Source organism: Cydia strobilella, chromosome 2 (genome assembly GCF_947568885.1).
Source record: "Cydia strobilella chromosome 2, ilCydStro3.1, whole genome shotgun sequence".
NCBI classification, from domain to species: Eukaryota; Metazoa; Arthropoda; class Insecta; order Lepidoptera; family Tortricidae; genus Cydia; species Cydia strobilella.
The window spans coordinates 14,099,732-14,122,800 of record NC_086042.1 but is presented as its reverse complement, the minus strand read 5'-3'; the positions used below and the strand labels follow the sequence as shown (position 1 = coordinate 14,122,800).

The window sequence follows — 23,069 nt, the reverse complement described above, 5'->3', positions numbered from 1 at the left end:
AACCCCTCTGGCTCGACACTAATGTGACTTGTTGTGAAATAAACGTACTGGCAAAATAATTAGAATAATGATCCAGACTAATTAGTATCCTCCTTTATTCCGATACGCAGGCCAATTCTAACGTACACTGACTTCAGTATGATATCTGAATGATGTCATTTAGTTTATTGTAAGTCTCGTCCGCGCCAATACATGTACAGACAAGTACGAGCGAAATGCACGATATCTGAGTGACATTATTTCGATGTCATTCTGATAATCAAAATAAGTTCGAAATGGCCTGACAGTTAAATAAGTACTACAGTCACCTGCAATAATAATTATGTTACACAACGAAGGCCGCAAAAATATCTGACACAATCTTATTTGTAGAGCCATAAGAGCGTGTCACATATTTTTGCGGCTTTCGAAGAGTATAACACATTATCGCAGGTAACTGTACCTAAAACTGACATGTTGCAACAAGTATAAAACTCCATAGTAAACGCTAAAAAATACACTAGTATGGACAGTTAAAATCTAGTCATAAGCACATTATTTGCATTTCTAATGGGTAGGTACATTTCAAATTGTAGCTAACTTAAGAATTAGAAAAAGTCTGCAATGAGGTGAAAACGAAGAAAAAGTTTAACTACAAGAAACAGAACAGTAGTAAGGATTAAATGTAATGTACAAACAAACCACACGTACATATTGCTACATACATGCATTATGTTTAGAGATCGAGATGGTTACATGATCATTCATTAATTGACTGATAACAGGAACCTTTGAACTCATTTGGCTTTCTTGGAACGCACTTGACCAAAGATTAATAAACCAGACGGTACATAAGCTAACTTCTGTTATTCTGGAGGCGTATTATAATGAAAATCATCTGGCAAAGCAGCTGCAGTGCTCTGAACAATTATTTAACACCGCTAGATAGAAAGATGATATACGTAGACAACCGCGACCATCATACCTATCCGTATAGGATTTGAGTTAATATGTACTTATTAAGTAAATCGCCTTTTTAATAAAACAAAATCTTTTAACTCACGTTTTTTAAGTCTAAAATTGCTCAACATGTTTCGCTCAGGAACACGCGTTGGCGGACTGATGCAGACTGCGAACTGCAGATCTCCGCGACAGATTGCTCGACGCGGGAATCGGCGGTGGCAGGGGAAGCGAAAAACTACCCTCGTTTTCAGCATTATTGTCAAACACAATATTCACTATGTCATTACTTAAAGTTTCGTCCACACTGTCTACCGACGTAACACAAATTTCCAGCCAGGAGCCACTGACCGACCACAATCAAGCTTAAAGTTTGTCTGACATAATATTGTCTTCGGTTACCGCGATAGTTACTCATGAAATAAAACTATCCCGTTGACCACGAACGCTGTAAAGGGTTCGAAACGTCGGGATGTATTATAAATTCAATATACGCGATATAATCCATTTTCATGGTTTTATTTCGTTTGTCTGACGACTAATTTCAATAGCCTCCTGTACTTTTCCCTGAATTACGATTTTTGCTTCGCTAGCATGGTTGACGAGTGCCTTATCGAAATAGATGTAGTGAGACGAATCAGTGTCCAATCCAGTCTCACGGAAGTTCTGTTAGCAAAATACTCATAAAATCGCTCCCACAATATTATCTAACGTCTTATAGTTTCGTACATTTACTTAATGTATTTTTCGTGCTCACCTCGTATTGTATGTGGTTACGGCGGCTTAGGATCTTTTCAGGATATATGTTTGTATTATGACGTGTTTTATACAAAAATGTAAAATCGCAAAACGAGAAGCAATTTGGTAATTTAAAACCCAGTAACCCTTTATTAGTTCTCAGTAGCTCCATCAGTTAGTCACGCTTGTCAGTAGCTCCATCAGTTAGTCACGCTTGTCACGATAGAGCGAGTGGTCAGAGTACAGCGAGCGTTTGCTTGTCGGCGTCGCGTATAAGCGCTCTCATATCGCCAGTCGCCAACTCGTTACTCCCTGATCGCCGCAGCGTAGACAACTGCCTAAGGGTACGGTTCACTTTTGGCTCACATTCAGTGGCACTATGTGTGAACACTATTCTCTTAATAATAAAGGACGCTGACCTGAAGCGCAAGCAAGCTCACGCTCCGAGTGTGCACCCCTAGATTCTGACTGCGACCGCCGTGCATTCAATTTAATCAAAGACATATTAGCGGTATTTATTAATAGTCATTTTCTTATTAAGCTTTATGAAGAGTACACCCTCTACATCGTTAATCTTAGTGAATGTCATTGATAATCACTGAAGGGTGATCATACAATAACCGTGCATGTATATTCACTGTGAGCAGTATCTTTTTGGCCATCGTTTGGTAAAGTCAAGCATCCAAATCATCAATCATAATGCAGAAGTCCTTGATTATTGTGTTGGCCGTCTGCCTCTTAAGCGTAAGTTGTACGTGGGATATTAAAACAAAAATAAATATATGTAATGTTCTTTTTGTTTTATATAACCATAGGTGTTTTTTTAATTAAATCTGATCTAATATGGTAAATTATATTGTGATGTGCCCTACAGAAAAAATACGACGTAACAGTGATTTAAAGTAAGAAGTATTTTGAATAGATACAAATATTTATATCTCTATACTTTTTTAAATATTTACATATTTTCTTCAGTTTTTTTATTTACACACTTTACATAAAATTGAACTCTGTCTTTGGGAATGATAATAATTGTATTAAAGTTAAAATAAAAGTTTTCCTTTCTTTATTGCGTACATTATGTTGATGATACCATAAGGTCAGCAGTAGTTTAAAAGGCCACTTAAATAAGTACATACAATATCAATATAAAAACGGTACTGTTTTTTTAATAAGTATTCAAACATTGGTGGCCTAGAGGTAAAGTATAAGACTTTTTAAACCGGAGGCTGTCGGTTCGGCCCTCGGCTTGTACCAATGAGTATATTGTAACTTGTATACAAACTATTATTTGTATATTTTTTCCAAGTTGCTTTTCGGTGAAAGAAAACGATGTGAGGAAATTAGACTTATCCAAAGTCTCAAGTTCTTATAACTGTTCTGCAATTGTTCATAAAATATGTATTATATAATAGGTTCACGCCTTTGTGAAACGCGACGCCCCAGCCGCTGCCGCAGCCGCAGAAGCCAACACCAACTACTTAGAGGATATTCAGAAGCAGTTGGGAGCCTTGAGCAAGCAAGTCGGTGACAAGCTGAAGGAGACCTTTGACCCTGAAGAGATTAAAAAAGGTCTCAATGATGCCGTGAACAGTATCGGCAAGGCGGTACGTACACAAACAACAATTTCAAAATACCTATTCCCACTTATAAAACTTTGTTTTTTTTTGTGGATGAGAGGAATTTCATCATAAGTACTATAAATAAATCGCTATGATCTGTATGGCGAAGTCCATTAAATACACGGAAATGGTTTTTAATGAAAGCTTTACGAGTATAATGAATCTACTAATAAAATGATTCTACATTTATATGCATTTATATTTATATGAGGGGGGAGGCCTTTGCCCAGCAGTGGGACACAGTGGGCTCGTAATAATAATAATACATTTATATGCATACTTTAGCTGGCGAATCCATTTGTAACTGTTAAGAAAATGAATCTGTTACAATTTCAAGTGTCTGATAGAATTATAATTAGGAACATTATAAATTTAAAAGTAACACGGGGCTTAATCGCGTACAAACTTACGTTTATACGCGTTTACTCGCGTTTAAGTCCCTTGTTACTTTTAAAGTTATGAGTGAAAATCGTGTTAGTTTAATTAGGAACATTATGTTTGAATCCTAGTTAGTTAGTTTTCGGCAGGTTATTGTATAGGTATAGATCAACAGGCTCGCCAAAAAACGCGGGCGCACATTGCTCGCAGGGTTGTCACCAACAAATGAGTTTTAATTATGATATTATTTATATAGGTATGTCGAAAATTATGAAATCTATTCGGTATTATGTAGGTATGTATATTTTAGAACCTAAATGGTAATTCGAAAACTATTTATAGCCACTTCTAAAAGCTCGATTTCAAAATTTTACACATTATTACGTTATTATTAAGGCAATTTTAATGTAAGAATTTGCAAATGCGTCACGCAGTGGCGACACTAAGAACTATCAAAATAAAAGTAACAGCATGTTTGATTGTGACATTTGGCACAGCCCTGGCGTACACTACGACACTACTGTGTTGCTCGTTAAGGTGACAGGTGAAATTTCCTTGACAAAATGAGTGACATTCAGTCACGATCGTCATAATCGCGCCAGTAACGCAGCGGCGAATGTCACTAATTTTATTAAGGAAATTGACAGATACAGAGACGACAACAACGACGCCGCAACAACAGTAATGCAGCTGCAGTTAACACCCGAATGTCACGTTTATATAGTCTCGTCAACCCGCCTTGGAGCCTATACTATAGATATTGCATGGTTTTTGAGTAATGCTTATTGTCTAGCAGTGAACGTGTTAACTGCTCGATTCGTAGTGAACAAATGTTTGGTATGATTTAAAAAAATGCTCAAATTTATTATTGCTTAATTCGAAATACTTTATTATTTATAAAGAACGGTTTTATATTAATGTTCACGAAATGTAATTATTAACTAAAATGTTTTTTTCACACACAATTTCATTTCATTTGCAGCTTGAAGAAGTAAAGGCGAAGTCTGAAGCTACGAAAAAAGAGTAAGGGTGGTGCAAGAGGAGTATTTAATACACACCAAGCAAACAATCCTAGACAAAAAATATACCTCCAGAGTAATAAATGTAATAATAAACAATAAACATTTTTTAACTAGTATTGCGTGTTATTTTGTTTCAAGAAATTCTCATGGTCTATTAAAATATTGCAAACAGTAAAACTAAAGACTAGAGTTTATTGTTAATTTAACAGGCCAATTCGAACGTGGACATGATATCAAACCGATATTTGAATGATAGGTATTGGAGTCATATATATCAGTCATTCGCGCGGGCGTCTTGCTCGCACTAATACATGTACGGAAAAGTCAGTCAGAATGACAGCTAACTGATATGATTCCAATATCATTCAAATATCGGTTTCAAGTCAGGTGCACGTTCGAATTGGCCTGTAAGTTTTCCTATTTGACTACTCACCTATTTATTGTTTAAGGATTCACTATATACCTACTGAATTTTTCAAAGTACAGAAAGGATATAGCACCGAGCCGGTAATACCATAAGTAATTGGACTGTAGAGACACATTTACTGTATTGTGCTAAAAACAACAAAATACTTGAACAACGAATCTTAAAGTCTCAATTAAAGTTATTATCCAAGAATTCCAAGATTATTAAATTATTATAAACTGTACATAATTATAATTATGCTCTTATCTTGTAGGTAGATTAGTTAACTTTATTTTTAGATATAATCAATGCAATGTAATTGATTAATTATAGTAACTTGCTGGTTCGGAAATGATGTTATTAAAAACGTAATGTCCTAAACATACGTCAGATTGAAGGCTTCCAAGTTGCTTGCTTAATAGAATATTCCCTCTTGTCGTCGCCTTGTGGACTGCAGGTAGCTTTAATATGCATGACGGAAGCTGGCCGATAAGTCGCAAAGCCTGACCTGATCCTATTTGAGCGTCTCAGAGCGTCTCTAAGCATTCGAAGGCGTAGAAGTTTAAAGCTCTATCTTTTGTCCGTTTTAACGAAAGTTTGCGAAATCTATATTTACTTACAGAATTCGATAAGCATTTTTGAATATTCATGCCCTAAGGGGGTTAAAAAGGGGTTGAAAGTTTGTATCAGGTACAAATACTCTGGAGCTTCTTAGAAAGACATAATATTGGAATACAAGGAAAGTAATTTCAAACATTTTTGAGTTAGAAGCTTGAAGCTTCGTAAAGGTCATGATATTAGAATGCAAGAAAAGTACTTTTATTGTTAATAAAGAAAATTCAACTCCTAAGGAGGTTAAAAGGGGTTAAAAGTTGTTGTCGGGAACGAGAGAAACTTGAAACTTCGTAAATAAACACAACATTAAAAAACAAGAAAACGGGTATTAGCGTATTTGAAAATTTATCCCCAAAGGAGTTTAAAAAGGGGCTGAAAGTTTGTATCAGGTAATACGAATATTTATTTGAGAGAGGCATTACCTACTTAAAACTTCGTAGAAAGACACAATATTGAAAATAGTAGATTGTTAACCAAGGGATGAAAGACACTCATTTCTGCCGAGGTATTTTCGCGCTCGGAAGCAGTGAGTGCGCCAATAGTCCGAGGCTGAAATGATGCCTTTTACCCGAGTTAAACACTCTACTTTTCATTTCGAATACGAGGAAAGTAAAATGCATACATTGTTTTAAAAACATGTCGAGTATACATTTTTACAGTATTTCTCTATTACTTTCAATTAACAATGTAGGCAAAAGTTTCGTTATTTATGGGATGGGGAGTCAAATATCAGAATGGAAATTGTATAACAAATCCATTGAAACTCAAAATTTAATTGCTTATCGTAAATAAATTAAAAAAATCGTACTTCGAACGTAAAATGCTCTAGTGCAGACACGTATCATTTTCTGCACACCTTTCAAAACAACAATGACCGTCTTTCAGAGCATGAGAAATAAAAAAAATTGTTAAGGGGTTAAAAAAGGGGTGATATTTTTGTATTGTAACTTCTTAGCAAATCATAATGGCAACTTATGAAAAACTTCTTAGCAAATGAATAATAGTTGGAAAACAAGAAAAGTGATTTCAGCGTCTGAAAATACATCCTTTCACAGAGTTAAAATGGAGTTGAGAATTTTTTTTCAAACGAGATACAATAAAAAACTATACTTAATCTTTAACTATGATAGACAACAGGCGGTCTTAGAGCTAAAGAGCGATTTCTTACGGATGCTTTAAACTGCTTAAAAAAACATTGTATTGGAATACAAGAAAAATAATTTCAGCGTTTTGGGTAATAATTTTAATTTTTTGTTTTGTTTTTTTTCTGTTTTTGTTTTTGCTATTATTTTTATATTCCCTTTTTTAAACATCTTTTTTCTTTCATTGTATTGTCCTGTGTATGTGTGCTTTATGGAATAAATGTCTTTCTTTCTTTCTTTCTTTCTAATCCTTCGTCTAAGAGGGTTGACAGGGTTTATATCGAGAACATTTTTTTAATGAGGGACTTCAAACATTATTCGCTCTACTGCTATCTTTTGCTGCACAATGTTCAATGTTCATTCATATTGTAACAACTCATATAAAAATCCACGCGCACGAAGTCGCGGACAACATCTAGTGGAAAGATAAAAGTGCGAATTCTTAATTCATATTGACATTAAATATTTTTAACTGCGCGCTACAAAGACTAAAGGCCCGATTCGAAGTCTAAGATACGTCAAATATTACGTCTAGATATGATATGAATTAGATATGTCTGTGTCAAAAGTGACGTTTCTTTAAACAAAAACCTCACTTTTGACACTGACATCTAATCCATATCGTATCTGGACTTAAAGTTCGAATCGGGCGGTAATTCTTAAAGCTGTAAAAGTAAATTGTAAGAATGAACACAAAAGAAAATACGCCACAATAAATAATTAGGATTCTTTTTCTTACACGGCTGCTTAAATTAATGAACAACGGTTGGTTCTTAATTGCAGCACCTACTATAAAACTTTGCAAGTAAAATCAACCAACACCAAGTTACATATTTTATCTTTAATACACGCTTTTATTGCAGACTAAAGACGGGCAGCACCCGTCTTTTGCATGTCTATCAACTACATCTCGATATATTTCTAGAGAGCCCAAGTAAGAAGTATTTTTTATCGAAAATATGGTTAGGTAAATACAATAAGGCACCGGGGGCGTTGTTCAGTTGGAACATATAAACCAAACAGGTTTTTGGCTGAACGTCACTATTAGCTGACGATATTATTGAATTACTCTCTTCGTCAGTTTTTGAAGTATAAAGAGAAACTTTACCAGCTGGTGTGGTGATAAGTATTTTTAACCAGACCAGCTCATAAAGGCTCTCTTTCTTTTTATAAAAGTGATAAGAAAGTTCCATTTTGTCCACAACAGTAGCAAAGCAATTCGATGCAAATTTTGAGTTGTTTCCTCATTTTGGCAAGTGGAATTAATTTGTGACGTTTTACAGTATTTTCATCACGTTGGTGTAGTGAAAAATGTTGTTCCACTCGGTGTAAAAGTTTGTTTAACCTCGTACCTTGAAACCCTCGCAACATTCAAGATTCCTCTTTTAAAACTACTACGCTACGCTCGTGATTAAATTTTAGAGTATTTCGCAATATTAGCACGAGGGGTTAAACAACAACTATACCTATCAACTTTTATTTCTGTAAACACCATGGATTACTTTTATTTTATTTATACTACTAACGTTTAAAATAAATACTGATGATTTAATCTCGAAATATTTTCTTATTATCTATAAATAACAAATGACAAACTAAACAAGAAAATCACATAAAGTAATTCCTGGTAGTTCCAACATATGTTTCGCATATATATTGACCTTTAAACGATATTCCTAAGTCGAAGGTCGCGATAAGGTATGAATGTTAGGTACGTGTGTGTATACTAGTAAAGCTCGCAATCCAATACAGACATTAAGATGAGAGATGAGCCGAATATTCGGTAATAATTCGGTATTTAGCATATTTGGCAAGTTTTCCAATATTCGTATTCGGCCGAATTATTCGATTAAAAGTGCCGGTGTCAATGTGAATATTTTTATGTTTGTCTTGCTGCGACAGTATAAAATGTAAGCTCCTGCGGAACTTTTCAAGTACTCTCTTTCATCAGGTTAAACTTTTCCGTAATCACACCTAATACTTGCTCTTTAACCTAAGATGGACTAAACCAACCTAACCCTTATAACTAAGAACAGCTGTGAAAGTAATGAAATAAATTCATTTGTATTTGTACCTATCATTGAAACACACGATGAAATACATATGTCGAATCTATTGATGTTTTGATTATTTGGAGTGTTGAATATTTGTTTGAGAGCCTTTTGATCTGTTTGTTTATAGGGAATTGCCTAGGAAGCGATTCATCTTTAACTGCTAATGTAATTGAAGCGTTTTCAAATGCTTTATTAGAACGATACATATGAACCGAATGATTCGGCCGAATATTCGGTTCGATAGGATCTGAACCGGACATTCGGCCTAATATGCGTATTCGGCAAACTCCATATTCGGCCCGTCTCTAATAAAGACAGCATGAGGTGCATGATATGCAATGATATTATAACTACAGATAGGTTATAGGCGTTCCAAAATTGAAGCGCTTACCTTGTACAAATTGTACAAGGTGCTTTTAGTCGTGTCTAGGTAAGCGAGAAATGTGCACGTGCTAACGAGCTCCCTCACATAGAAAGAGAAAGAGTCAAGATGACAAAGATGAATGGTATGCGAAAATAGTCGACTATATGTAGATTATTAGGTAGGTAATGAACTAAATGTGGAAGTATTTTATACGCTCCTTATGTATGAGTATAACATATTTAATAGTTATATAATATCATTGGGTATATGTATTTTAAATAAACATAGTTTATGTTGATTAATGGAATTGAATTGGAGTAAATGAATCCGAATTTGAATCAAATTCAATCTCATCACCTTACCGCATTCCTGGTCCAAGAACCCCAGGTGTCGTCACTAGTCGTGCCAAGGACAACTATAGGTGTTATGGCGGACGCTGTCAAAGTAACCTTCACACTTTCAAGTAAGGTTTACATTAGCTCGCTTGCGCCCGGACCTAGACGTTTTTGTTTATGACATAGCGTTCAAAATGTTAAAGTAGCAAGAGGTCTGCTTGGCTATTAAATCATACAAATTGGTGCAAACACAAGTTTTTACGCAAGTGAATGCCATTTTATTTTCCGTTCCAAAGAGAAATCCTTATTCAGTTTCTTCACGAAGTCCTAAGGTACGCATTGCGGCTAATACGGGATCGGGGTTTGTGTCGGCGACCTCCGGTTTGCAAGACGTGGGTATTATTACCATTTGGCTATCGGTGATCGTTTTGTTTACTGTACCACATTTGTCATAACATTTTTGACTAATACGCTTTGTCACAATAAAGCGTGCTCAACCAATGCGTTTTGCATAAAATAGTTATCAGTACGCCATTAGCAATGATGTGTATTGTATCAAATCTTCCACATAATTATTTCTTCTATCTACTATTAAAATCTGGTCAAAACATGTACTTGTTATTCGAGGATTACATGCGCATGTAAGTATTCCAATCGTTTACTGAGTATAACTAATCCAACACTCTCAATCGAACTAGTAACTATTTATAAGTATATACATACGAGTATAATACAGTACAGATTTAGTGCATAATTTTTTACCATCGCATTCTCACGGAAACGTACGAACGTGTCATGCTATTTGAGTCAATTTTAATAGTACTGAAATCGAGTGAAATACGAACGTTTCCGAGAAAATACGATGGTAAAAGATTATGCACTACATCTATAATTTTGTCACCGATTCGTACGGGGCTCGTTTGCGTCAAATCCGGTAGTTCTGATTTTTTGCAGATTTGTTTATGATGTTGGCCCAATGAATAATCTAAGTTTGTGACCTCGAGCGCCGAATTAACTTTGTCAAAAATCAAAACACCGCGAACATTTCAGTTTTTTTTTAGATTTGGGCGAATATAATCCTAAGGACTAGTTTTTGGTAGTACCGTCTCAAGACTCTTTTTGGTGGTTGAAAAATCTTAATAGAATACATTAAGGATAATAATACCGCAACTGTGCATGTCTGTGGCCGTCTTTGACTGGCTTGCTTGAGCGTTGGACTCGTCTGTACTCGAAAAGCAGAGGGAGCACCAGGTGACTAGTATACATAATATGTGGACTCGTATACAGGGAACTAACGAGGCGGGCGGCATACTATGCCAATTACGCTTTATTTACATACCTATTGGTACGCGTGGCATGTTTTTTAGGGTTCCGTACCCAAAGGGTAAGAACGGGACCCTATTACTAAGACTCCGCTGTCCGTCTGTCCGTCTGTCTGTCTGTCACCAGGCTGTATCTCATGAACCGTGATAGCTAGACAGATGAAATTTTCACAGATGATGTATTTCTGTTGCCGCTATAACAACAAATACTAAAAAGTATGGACCCCTCGGTGCACGAGTCCGACTCGCACTTGGCCGGTTTTTTAAGTGTAATTTACTCATAGTCTGGTGACGTCAGGCTATTAAAGGATTTATAGAACGGCCCCCTAACCCAGTCCGTAGTAACTCTGTCAGGAAGGAGGTCCCGTGTTCGGAATACGGTAAGGGCTTTTGTTTGTGTGTTTATCACGAAAATAAATGCTTTCGTCAGATGTACCATGACCAAACAGAAAAAGGTACATAAGCTTAGAGTGCTAACTCCATGTAACAGTTTCCTAACTTAATAAATAATAAGTTGTATGGGAGGTATGGGAAAACTATTATTAATAAGTTTTAAGTGTTTTCGATTCGATCGAGACTTGGGCTGTGCTGCAGTCTCTCCAAAGGTGCCAAATTGACTACCGGTATATCGAAGTGCTGAAGTGTTTGTACGAAAACGCCACCATGTCCGTCCGACTACAGGGCCAGAGCTCGAAGCCTATTCCATTGCAGCGGGGAGTCAGACAAGGAGATGTAATCTCCCCAAAGCTGTTCACCGCTGCATTGGAGGATGCCTTCAAGGTTCTGGACTGGAAAGGACGAGGCATCAATGTAAATGGCGAGTAAATCACTCACCTTCGGTTTGCCGATGATATCGTAGTCATGGCTGAGACCATGGAGGACCTCAGTGCGATGCTCGCTGATCTCAGCAGAGTATCTGAACGAGTTGGTCTGAAAATGAACATGGACAAGACGAAGATCATGTCTAACGTCCATGCTGTGCCAACTCCCGTATTAATCGGAGGCTCTGCGCTCGAAGTTGTTGACGATTATGTATACCTAGGACAAACTCCCCAGTATCTTTTCGTCCAAATTGCCGCAGTGTCTTAAGTCAAAAGTCTTTGACCAGTGTGTGTTGCCAGTGATGACATACGGATCTGAGACGTGGGCGCTAACGATGGGCCTCATAAGAAGGCTTAAGGTCACGCAAAGGGCAATGGAGAGAGCTATGCTCGGGGTTTCTCTGCGTGATAGAGTCAGAAATTATGATATCCGCAGTAGAACTAGGGTCACCGACATATCTCGCAGAATTGCAAACCTTAAGTGGCAGTGGGCGGGGCACATTGCTCGCAGAACTGATGGCCGGTGGGGCCGGAAGGTTCTGGAGTGGCGTGCGCGTACCGGAAGACGAACTGCCGGTAGGCCTCCAACGAGATGGAGCGACGACCTAGTGAAGGTCGCGGGAATTCGGTGGATGCGAGCGGCACAGGATCGGTCGGAGTGGCGAGCCTTGGGGGAGGCCTATGTCCAGCAGTGGACGTCTATCGGCTGACATGATGATGATGATGATGAATGTTTTAAGATCGAAATCTTTTTACAAACAAGTTTTCGCAAAGTAAATAAAACTTATTTATTATAAATGAGTTTTTATTTCATCTATGTATGGAGTGAACACTATGTTTACTTATTTCTCTATGGCCATGGCTGAGATTAATAAAGTCTATCATGCTGTGTGTATAAAGTTTCCGTCGACTATGCTTACGTAAATGTATTTTCTTTAATCCGGTTCCTGAGTGCTGTGGTTAAGAGAAAAGGGGACGACCGCTTCTCCATTCAAACGTAGTCCCCATTTTCCTCTCTGGACATTATGGAAAATATTTTTTCATAATTTGATGGATATCGACCCCCTATGCCTATGTTCGAGTTTTTGAATTTTTAATTACCTATTTATTATAAGAATTAGGAGCGAAAAACCAATACCATAAAACATTTTAAATGCGCCCAACCCTTATAATAATAAAAAAACAAACGAAGGGGCATAGCTATGGTTGTTATGCGTCAAACTGTAAAAATATTTTCGATAATGTAGAAGAGAGGAAAACAAGGACTACGTTTGTACGGAAAAGTGATTTCGCGCGGTCGTCCACTTTCGTCTTAACTAATAATGCACCTTCGTGCTTTCGGTTTGAAGGGGAAAAATTATTAAACGCGAGATACCTACATTTTAAGCCAGATAAGCTCAAGTCCCATGTAGACATTGCTTATTTCGAGACAAAGTTGATACGTGAGCGTCGTGAGACTGTTTTATAAGACATAGGCATTCTTAACAGCTATATAGGCATTCTTAAGAACGAATTATGAATGCGTCAAAATAAAATACGAACGAACTTTTCACTAAGGTAACCAGCCATTGCTGAAATCTGAAATATTTAAATATTCTTTTAAAACCCCCACACCGACCCCCCATCTTCTTCCACTTGGTTACTGATTTTGCTAGGTAACCCATGACCAAATTTATCTTTCTTAAGTACCTAATATGTAACATTTAGTAGTCACATCACATCTGTCACTAATAAGTCGAATAGACTTCTATGTGCAAGATACTTTAGTAATTATTTTGCTACAATTCCTTTTGTGAACTGGAAGTACCGGTCTATTGTAATAGGTACGCGCGGTACGGGCAATATCAAATATATAATAATTTAACCAGCTCTAGTTTATCCAACGTAGCGTATCCAGGACGCACATACTGCATCTCCTTTGAAGCAATTTCCCAAATTTAACAAAAATGGTAGGTATGCTATACATATACATGTTATCTGAAGCAATATTATCTTGACTCAATAGGTGTATTGCATGTGCAAGGAAACTATTCAATCGCGAAATCAAGAAAGTCTTATCAGGTCCTAACCTCGTTAGTGTTTATTCGAGTGAGGATATTGAATTAAATGTTAAATCGAAAGAAAAGTACACTGTCAGCTCTTTATTTGCTACATTTATGTAGTTACAGGACAAACAAGAAATAATACGGAAGATAAAATGATTAGGTTGAAATAAAGTTTTGAAACTATTTTCATTCAACGTGATTTTATCCGCAGAAAACATTTTGATCAGGTTTATCTTTACTTGGAAGGCTTGAAACCTAAGCTGAAATTGTTGCATATAACATACAATAAAGTTGCCACCCACACACACCTACCGTATCCTGTCACGAAATAGTCTCTGTATGCAAATCTGATTGACTACGCTTTGTTTCTTTATGGTGGAGGATTGTAACGCTCCCAAGAGCCACCATCTATCTATATGATAATCGAACAATCACACCAAACTATTTGTATGAAAATTTCTAAAGTGCATTGACTGAATCGCAGGAATGTTTTTGGTAACTGCATTTCGTGCCCGTAAAGATTTTTTGAGTGGTAAATAGTTTTGTTTACAGTTTCTTTATATTTTTTAGTGTCTTTTCTTATTTTTCTGCCTAATAATCAGAGCTCGGACTAATCATCGCAAAACAATTGCAACTCAGAAATGGAAAGGGGTGTAATGGAGCCATATTATATAAAATATTCTCAATTATAGGTATATTTACAACCGCAACCCCAAATTCGTTAAAAGTTTGTGGTTTCCATCAACATTTTTTTTTAATTCTGAAGGTTGAGTTGAACATATATACTAATTCCACCATACTTAAAATATTTATAATTAACGGAAAATGTTTTACTTATTAATTTTAGTTGTCATAAAAGTCAGGAACGTCACTATGACAAAGTTATGGCAGAAATTATGTAGAAATGCAATTTAAATAGGTCAAATGTTAATTGAGAAAATATGACGACTCAATTGTATCTTGTTCTATTTCCGTATTTGTTTTGCGATGATTAGTCTGGGCTCTGTTAATAATACTTCGTAGACCAACTTCTTCTCGACTTCGTTATGGGATTTTCAATAAATACCTACTTCTTTAATAGGGTATTTGACACTTTTTTATTAATGGCATCAGTTGATCAGGTTTGTTATGAGGATCAAATGTCTGTATGGGACCCATTGTCTTAAATCAATACAAAAGTCACAAATGATGGTCAGTCTGACATCCGCACTTTACTGACGAAACGCTTCTAACAAAATGGCAATACATCGTGACGTCACCATGTAACGTCGCTATTAATAAATAAATAATAAATCATTTTTATTTTGAGTAACTTTTACAGACTTTTACAGTCTGTAAAAGTTACTCAAAATAAAAAAATAATAGCTATATGTACATACTAACACAAGCTATGGCTTGTGTTAGTATGTACATATAGCTATTGCTTAGAAGTTGTTTCGATGTATGGAAAACAAGGAAATTGCGATTCTGTCGGTGAAATATTGGATTTATGTGAAATATTGCTGTACAATATATTTTTAATAAAATGCAAGGAATCGAATTGTACCAGTACCATTATTTTTTTCCGAAATCGGAAGTTAAAAAATAAAATAAAATGTAATTCTTTATTATTCCTTATATTATTTATTGTTATAAATTGCTTATTTTCTATCTATTTAACTAGATTTAGTTATAAAATTCAACATGTGTCAACAACCCTATTATTTCGTCTGACCGAAAGAAAAAGTATTTAAAGTTGTAATTGATGATGATGATGATCCTTCCGGCAGATTTCGACCATGGCGACCACTTCGACTCCTAGTAACTACGAGCTAACTGTTACAGTTAGCACGGCGCTCGTGCGCCAGAATATTACTGACGTAGCCGATCTTCGAGGCGAAACCCCGTGCACATTGAGAGCACGTGAGGACACCAGCCACATAGTGGTAATGAATGGAAGCAGGCTGGCGTGCTTTCCGCTCGTCGCCTTTAGCGTCGAGGTCAACTATGCGTTGCTCCTCGAAATCGCGGACTTTGTCCTGCACCAGCCTGCGCCATTCAGGACGCTGTGCTGCCAAACCTTCCCACTGAGAGGGCTCGATGTTGCATCTTTTCATGTTTCGTTTCTGAACATCTTTGTATCGGAGGAGTTGTCGGACTTTCTTTTTCTGAAAGATGTAATTAATATAATACTGACAGTAATTAGTAGAATACATTTGCTTTGTGAATCTCGTACTTTACTTGGGCCACTACATACATTTGCTACGTGGCTCTTTATTATGTCACTACTATTTTCCCCTTCGAAATCACCTCATAGAAAAATGTTTGTTTAAAATCACTAGTTTTCTCTGATAATTTTTATCTTTGTTGAAATGTATCAACTAATATAATTATAGGCACTGGTTAAACTGTGCAGAAAAAGATATGCAAAGATTTTTTTTTCTATTTCTTATCTATTTCATGTACATTATTTAATTGAAAAATATTTCCACACCTCAATATCTACATAAATAAATAGGTTACCTATAGTTACTATTGTTATTTTTCCAGCTATTACAAACATATTTAGGGTACATGGACGAAACAATGTAATGAATTCAGTACACCTGAATGAATACCAAATAGTCGGTTGCACCGCTCCTAAAGGAAATATCCCAATTGAAACAGCACTGCAGTACTCATTTGCGTTATTTTCGACGTGATGAATAATGCGGTGGTTACCGTATACCTAACACTGTCCACTTATCATGTAAATATCTAATAATATCAGCTTAATTCACGCCGCATTTGACCCGTTTACTTACAACAAATGTGATCGTCTCCTTTCCTGTAAGATTTGCTTTTCTTAGTTCCTCCAATTTATGCTTTTGTATTCCATAAGTAGCCTATATGATGATTAACACAATCCCGCCAGTAAAATGTCTGAATTATACAAAATCAAAGTACTTACGCTTATCAATAAAGCTGTATGTCCCAATAAACCCTGTAGCGTTGTTTTGTCTAGGGCCGGTGTGGAATTCGAGCACGAGGGCAGGCCCGGGGGAGTAGAGCGCCGGTGGTGCGTCAGCCCTACCGCCGCACAGCGCGCGCGCCCACGCCGAGCGCTCGCTCACGCCGCCGGGCGGCCCTGGACCTTGCACTTCCCAGTATACTTTCAGGTAGTCGCCTCGGACGCAACTGAAACAACAAAGTAACATACGTTTCAATATAAGCCATCGTTTTCTTTAGTTCACTTTGTAACCTGTCACAATAACCTTTAGGTAATACTATTTACGAAATTGGAAAAGTCCAAGAAGGATCATGACTGATTCAGTTGATATTTATTGTTACATTTTCAAACATTCTAAGCCGAATTAATAAAATAATAATGATATTTGTTGTCTTCTTTTATTCGTTGTTTTAACGAATAAAAGTCCAGTTAACAGTCACTAGTTAAAATCTTATCAACGGAATTGATTTTATTATATTATGATGGTAATTAGAATAAGTACTCGTTTCATTGTGGAATCATACTTTTGAGGACTGATTAAATATTAGCTTAGTCATACATAATCTAAATGCGTAAATATTTTTGGTATTTTTATTTTTTAATATTACAGGGAACAATAGGGATCTTTATTCCTAGCTAAAATGATGTCATAGTTTTATTTTATGCTTTCAGTGGCTTGGTTTAAAAAGGTGATAGAGATAAATTAAGAATTTTCTTATTGTAAAGGGTTTTAAAACGCCGCGGCGAGCATTAAAACGACGTGGCATTAAGGTGACTGTTCATTTGTGACTGCCGCTGCACTGCAGTTGCGACGTTACGCGGTCCAGCACTACTGTAGCAGCACGACTGCTGCTGTTGCGGCGTGCAGTCGCGACAGCGTTAGTTGATGGCTTGTCAATGTCAAGTCATATAATGTCAGACGTACAAATAAAATACTTATTTTAGTTTTGTATTTTTTACGAGAAGAAGCGAGTGACGATAATGCTACATGTTACATGAAAAAGAAGACCAGTTTGCCTTTCTACAATAGTACAATAGTCAGAGTCCGACGAAGGCAGCTACGCAATATTAATATAAAATCTGATATTTAATGGTGATCGTTTATTCAGGGAATATTGCCGATTAAATGAAAAGCAATTCAACATTGAATGAGACTTAATAATTGACGAAATAGAACCAAATTCCTCAAATGAAATTAATGCAGAAGAAAAATATTATTCTTAACATTAAGGTAAGATCACATTGTGAAATTTTCTTCCCCATCCTCTTGCCTGAATGCGTGACCACCGCACACAGCAAGCCGACGCAAACGGGACTCATGTAGTTCGTGATATATACTACTTAATCCACCTGCATCAAGTATAGGTACCTACTCGGCCGTCAGAAACGTGCGGCTGGATTTAGAAGTCTGTGATAAACGTCCCCTCAAAACCATGCCAGGTAGGCTCTTTATCAGGTCTTTCATTGATTTCTGCAGTGATTCGTGGGTTCCGGAGATGGCGATGCGACACGTAACAATAAATTATCCAATGGTGGGCAGACAGTCGTTCCGTATTAGCAAAGTATTACAGATTTATCTTTCTAAGTATTCATATTAAGCCAATTTTACTTTCTTTAGGTACCTAACAATGAAGTATGATGAATAAAATAATTTGTAAGAGCTATAAGTAATTGCGCAATTTACACTTCATATTGTCCAGTTTCGTATTTCAAACTGAAACACAAATTTAAATCTTATAATTCCTCTCGTGTTGCAGGTGTCCCACTCTTCATGATATGACCGCACCATCCATATAAAACTTGACGGGCGAGACAAGAAATCCTTAAGCTATTTCCCTCACCTTGGCCGATAGAAAGAACTTTTAATAAATTAATTTGAATAATAAATGGTTTCCTCGTGTTGGTGTAATGAAAAATTACGTGTTGCACTGTAACAAAGTTTGTTTAACCCTCATGCCTTGAGATCCCCGCAACTGTCAATATTCTAAATTTTAAAGCATTCGCTTCTCTCGTAGTTCAATTTTGTATCCTTTCGTACGTTTGGGTATCAATACCATGAGATATTAAACAACATCTTTGCCCTTGTAATAAAAATTAATGATTGCTTCTTTTATTTAGCTCAGGAATGGCTTTGCAATGACAAAATGAGAAAGTGTCACCATAAACGACATTATATAATTATAGTTTGTCAAAGGACTGTCTCATTTCAAACATTAGATGACCAACTATACTATGATATTACGACTAGAGTTGCCAGGAATATTCGCAACTATTCGGTATTCGGCCTATTCGGCCACTTTGCCGAATATTCGGTATTCTATTTGCCTCTCTATCGCTCAAAACTACGAAAAAATATAAGAACAGTTTATATAATGAATTTATCATGAAATGTTAAAAAAATCACATAGGAAAATATAGGGACTGTCTCAATTGAAACAGACAGAGAGAATCATATACTATCTTTGTCTTGGGCTAGTATACTATAGCACCCAAAGGAAATGGATGAGTAGATTTTTGGTTGTTCTTATTTACTGACAGATTTGGTTTGCCCTTCGAGCAACACGGAAGGGAGTCGGCATTCGCACTATTTCCCCTCTGTCGAGGTACAAGATCAATTGTGCATGCATACAACTAGCGCGGTACGTACAACACACACCTCGTGTTGCACACAATAATTGTGTAATGCGCTCTTTATTATAAAGAGATCGAGGTGTGCAAGACTTGTCTTTGACGTGTGTCATTTTCTATGTATTTGTGTCATCATTAGAGATTGGATTTTGTAAGTAGTGAGTGAGACTGTGTGCACGTTTTCCTCCGTAAAAAATGGCAGAACGATTTGTACGGTAAGATATCGCTTGGGCTCCTCCCTTCCGACGTGTCGGAAGCCGGTGTTGCTCGAAGTGTTTGCCAGACTATAGTTAACTTCCGAATTTGACGCTCTCTTTTCGGACCTATCATTATAGTTTCCTGACTGGCTCTGTGACATGGCTCAATCTAGGAGGATATTACCAAACGGAGCCGCCACGTCTGTAATTTGCGGTACATAAACGTCTGCCAATTTTTGCGGGGGAGGGGAACGTCAAATGTATACGTAACGTCAAAATAGCCATGTCAGATAAACGTCAGTCCATACATTGTGTATGACCATTGGCCGACTATTTTCGACAGAGGGGAATGCCAATGGCTACTCCGTTTTGTTATATCCTCCTAGGGCTCAATATAGATTAGCAAAAAAGTTTACAGTAGGTACAGTCGCCATCGGATATATCGGAGCGACCGAGGTGCTAAAAATATCTGAACATGCACTCTAGCGCCTTGACAATAAAGGCGTGTTTAGATATATGTGACCTCCTTGGCCGCCCCGATATATCTGCGATATATGGCGACTGTACCATCGGGATTCTTTGTCCGTGGGTGTAATAAGCTCCTTAGAACGTAGTGGTTATATCCTCTTTGCTTAGAACTACTAATATCTGTGACCAAAGACATTTCAGTGCAGGTGACAGATTTGACGTGCGGTCTGCAGCCGCAGTTGCAATAATACACCAAATACGCAAAAATGGCCATGCTACGTGCGGTCGGTCTTGTCATTCATTTTACTATGGAAATTGACAATAACACCGACGTGTCGGAGCAGTAGTGCAGCTGCGGTCGGGAAAACGTTAAAATCACCATATTAAGTGCAGTCGATATCGTCATTCATTTTACTATGGAAATTGACAATAACACCGACGCGTTCAGGCCGCTGCAGTAGTGTCGGTGCAGTCGCGCAGCTGCGGTCAGAAATGGACTGTCACCTTAAGTGTCACTTTAGGATGGTTTATTGAAAGGCGGCTAGCGCGCTGAGATGTTTTACTGTCTCAATTTTACGAAATAATGTTTCGAACGATGTTTTATGACACTATAATTTTCAACGAAACAACCTTTGTTATAACACGATAAATATCATCCCTAGATGTCTGGATATAGATTGAAAAATAATGGAGACTTCACAACATGTTTGTGACAAATGTGTAACTGTCCCTCATGCTAGCATTTTATGCGCTGATAAGTCATATTATGATATATACAAATAATTTTTAGGGTTCCGTACCTGAAAAGGAAAAAAACGACACCCTTATAGGATCACTCGTGCGTCTGTCTGTCTGTCTGTCCGTCTGTCACAGGCTATTTTCTCCGAAACTACTGGACCAATTAAGTTGAAAGTTGGTACACATATGTAAGTATGTGAATTTGACTCAAAGACAGACATGTAACGTAAACAAATTTTTAACATGGAGGCCACTTTTGGGGGTAAATGAGAAAAAAAAAATTCAAACTATAACGTGTTACATATCAAATGAAAGAGCTCATTGTAAGAATTTCAAATATTTTTTTATTTGTAATTTAAAAATAAATAGTTTAGAAGTTATTTAAGAAAATAGCCAAATAATTACCATTTCCCCCGCTTTATCTCCGAAACTACTGGGTCTAAAAAAAAACACAAAATAGTTCTTTACCTATAGATAAAATACTCTTTACAAATGTGCAGTCAAGCGTGAGTTGGGCTTAATTACTTAGTTTTTGATCCAACCCGTTTCACATAAACAAATACATTGTTAAAAATTGTGTAATGTACGGAACCCTTAGAACACGGGTCCGACTCGCACTTGGCCGGTTTTAGGTAATTTTAATAATTACACAGCTTGTTTGTTTCGTAATTATGCGGAAATACGTAGTAAAGGCACATGATGTTTAATAAAATAATTTCGCCTTTTGCTTGTTCACTTTCATACGCAATTAAATAGAAAAGCAAAAGATTCAGTAAAAGATTAAGAAGATGGTTTAAAGCCAGGAAATTAGAAAGGAACAGAAGATATGGCGCGCCGCGCGAAATTTGCGATGGGAGATTTAGCGATCACGCGGGTTTAACGTTTTTAGGTTTCCGTACCCAAAGGTTGTCTAACTTCGGTTTTGTAGGAAGTTTCTAGAAGAACCACTTATACTGTGGTTGTAGTGGCAATATAACATTATATTTTTGTGAACTTCAACCGTAAAAATAAGGAAACAACATCATGTTGTATGGGAGGGCTTTTAACATTTAATTTTATCTTTATCATTTTGTCGTTAAACGACCAAAACGTTGAGTACGACAAGACAGTTAAATTGACGGACGGCGGGGGCTTAATGCGAGTAATAGAGTTGCTATTTTCTTTCGGGTTCTGAAACTTACAAGTGAAATTTTGAGTCATAAAAATCCATATTAATGTCTTTCACAGACTCAAAGTACCCTCGAGGTACCTACCTGCCAGTTTGTTGGTTGGTGTTGAAATATGCAATTTTATTGTCCGCCGACAAAGTGCTCACATTTACCTGAGAACACCAGCGAGTCCCCCTAGTGTAAATTTCATTCAATAGTGACGCACGCGTTTGCGTTAAGTGTCATTTTATGAGGGATTTTGAGTTTCCAAAACGTCCCGCTTGGCGCGCTGTTTAAAATCCCATACAAAAATAGACATAACGCAAACGCGAACGCTCGTCACGCTATCGAACGAAATTTACACTAGGGGTTGTGGTTACCTTTCAAATTCCTAATAAACGTATATGTTTTATAATAGAAAAAACTAAATGTACCACACGTTCACGTTTTATCCAATCACTGTGGGTGGGAAATGGAGGTGACAGGCCATTTTTAAGGAGCGTCCTTACGCAACTCAATCGGACAGGTGACAAGTTTCCTACGTTTGAGGTAGAGCAGAGTTTTCTTCAAGGGCACGGGGAGGGAATTGGCTATATTGAATTAAGTTTCTTACCAGTAAAAGGCATTTATGTACGTACAAAAGTTAGCTGGTGTAGCTTAAATTTGAGTCGTACGTCGGACCGTAACATGTGCCTACTTTGCTCCCCATTGGGTAATTGTGCTCTAACAGTTTTCATATATGAAAACTATGGCAACCATTTAGGTTTTACAACATGATAGTAGTGATTAAATCGGCATATAATATATATCATATCAACATGCTTACCACAGTGTAATAATTTTGAAAATTATTTTAAAATTTAGAGCAAATTAGGCACATTTTATGGTATTACCTAGCGACCCGCCCCGGCTTCGCACGGGTAGTTCACCTAATTTACACAAAACCTTTAAAAATTGTACATATAAACCTTCCTCTTGAATCACTGTATATATTAAAAAAACCGCATCAAAATCCGTTGCGTAGTTTTAAAGATCTAACCATACATAGGGACCTACGGACAGACAGCGGAAAGCGACTTTGTTTTATACTATGTAGTGATGATGGCATGGTATATATTA

General features: G+C 36.9%; 2 protein-coding genes across 2 annotated transcripts in view; one reads left to right on the top strand and one right to left on the bottom strand.

The window, feature by feature from the left end:
• The window catches only part of LOC134752369 (CUB domain-containing protein 2), a 369,359-nt gene that overhangs the window by 118,118 nt on the left and 228,172 nt on the right, over positions 1–23,069 (bottom strand). The window contains exon 5 of the mRNA XM_063688053.1: positions 16,733–16,959. Coding sequence (XP_063544123.1) covers positions 16,733–16,959 — 227 coding nt within the window. The remainder of the gene's footprint in view (positions 1–16,732; positions 16,960–23,069) is intronic.
• LOC134755449 (uncharacterized) lies at positions 2,281–4,813 on the top strand. Its single transcript, XM_063692004.1, has 3 exons — positions 2,281–2,421; positions 3,093–3,284; positions 4,660–4,813. Exons 1-3 carry the CDS (start codon positions 2,377–2,379, stop codon positions 4,702–4,704), a joined length of 282 nt encoding a protein of 93 aa, XP_063548074.1. The 5' UTR covers positions 2,281–2,376; the 3' UTR covers positions 4,705–4,813.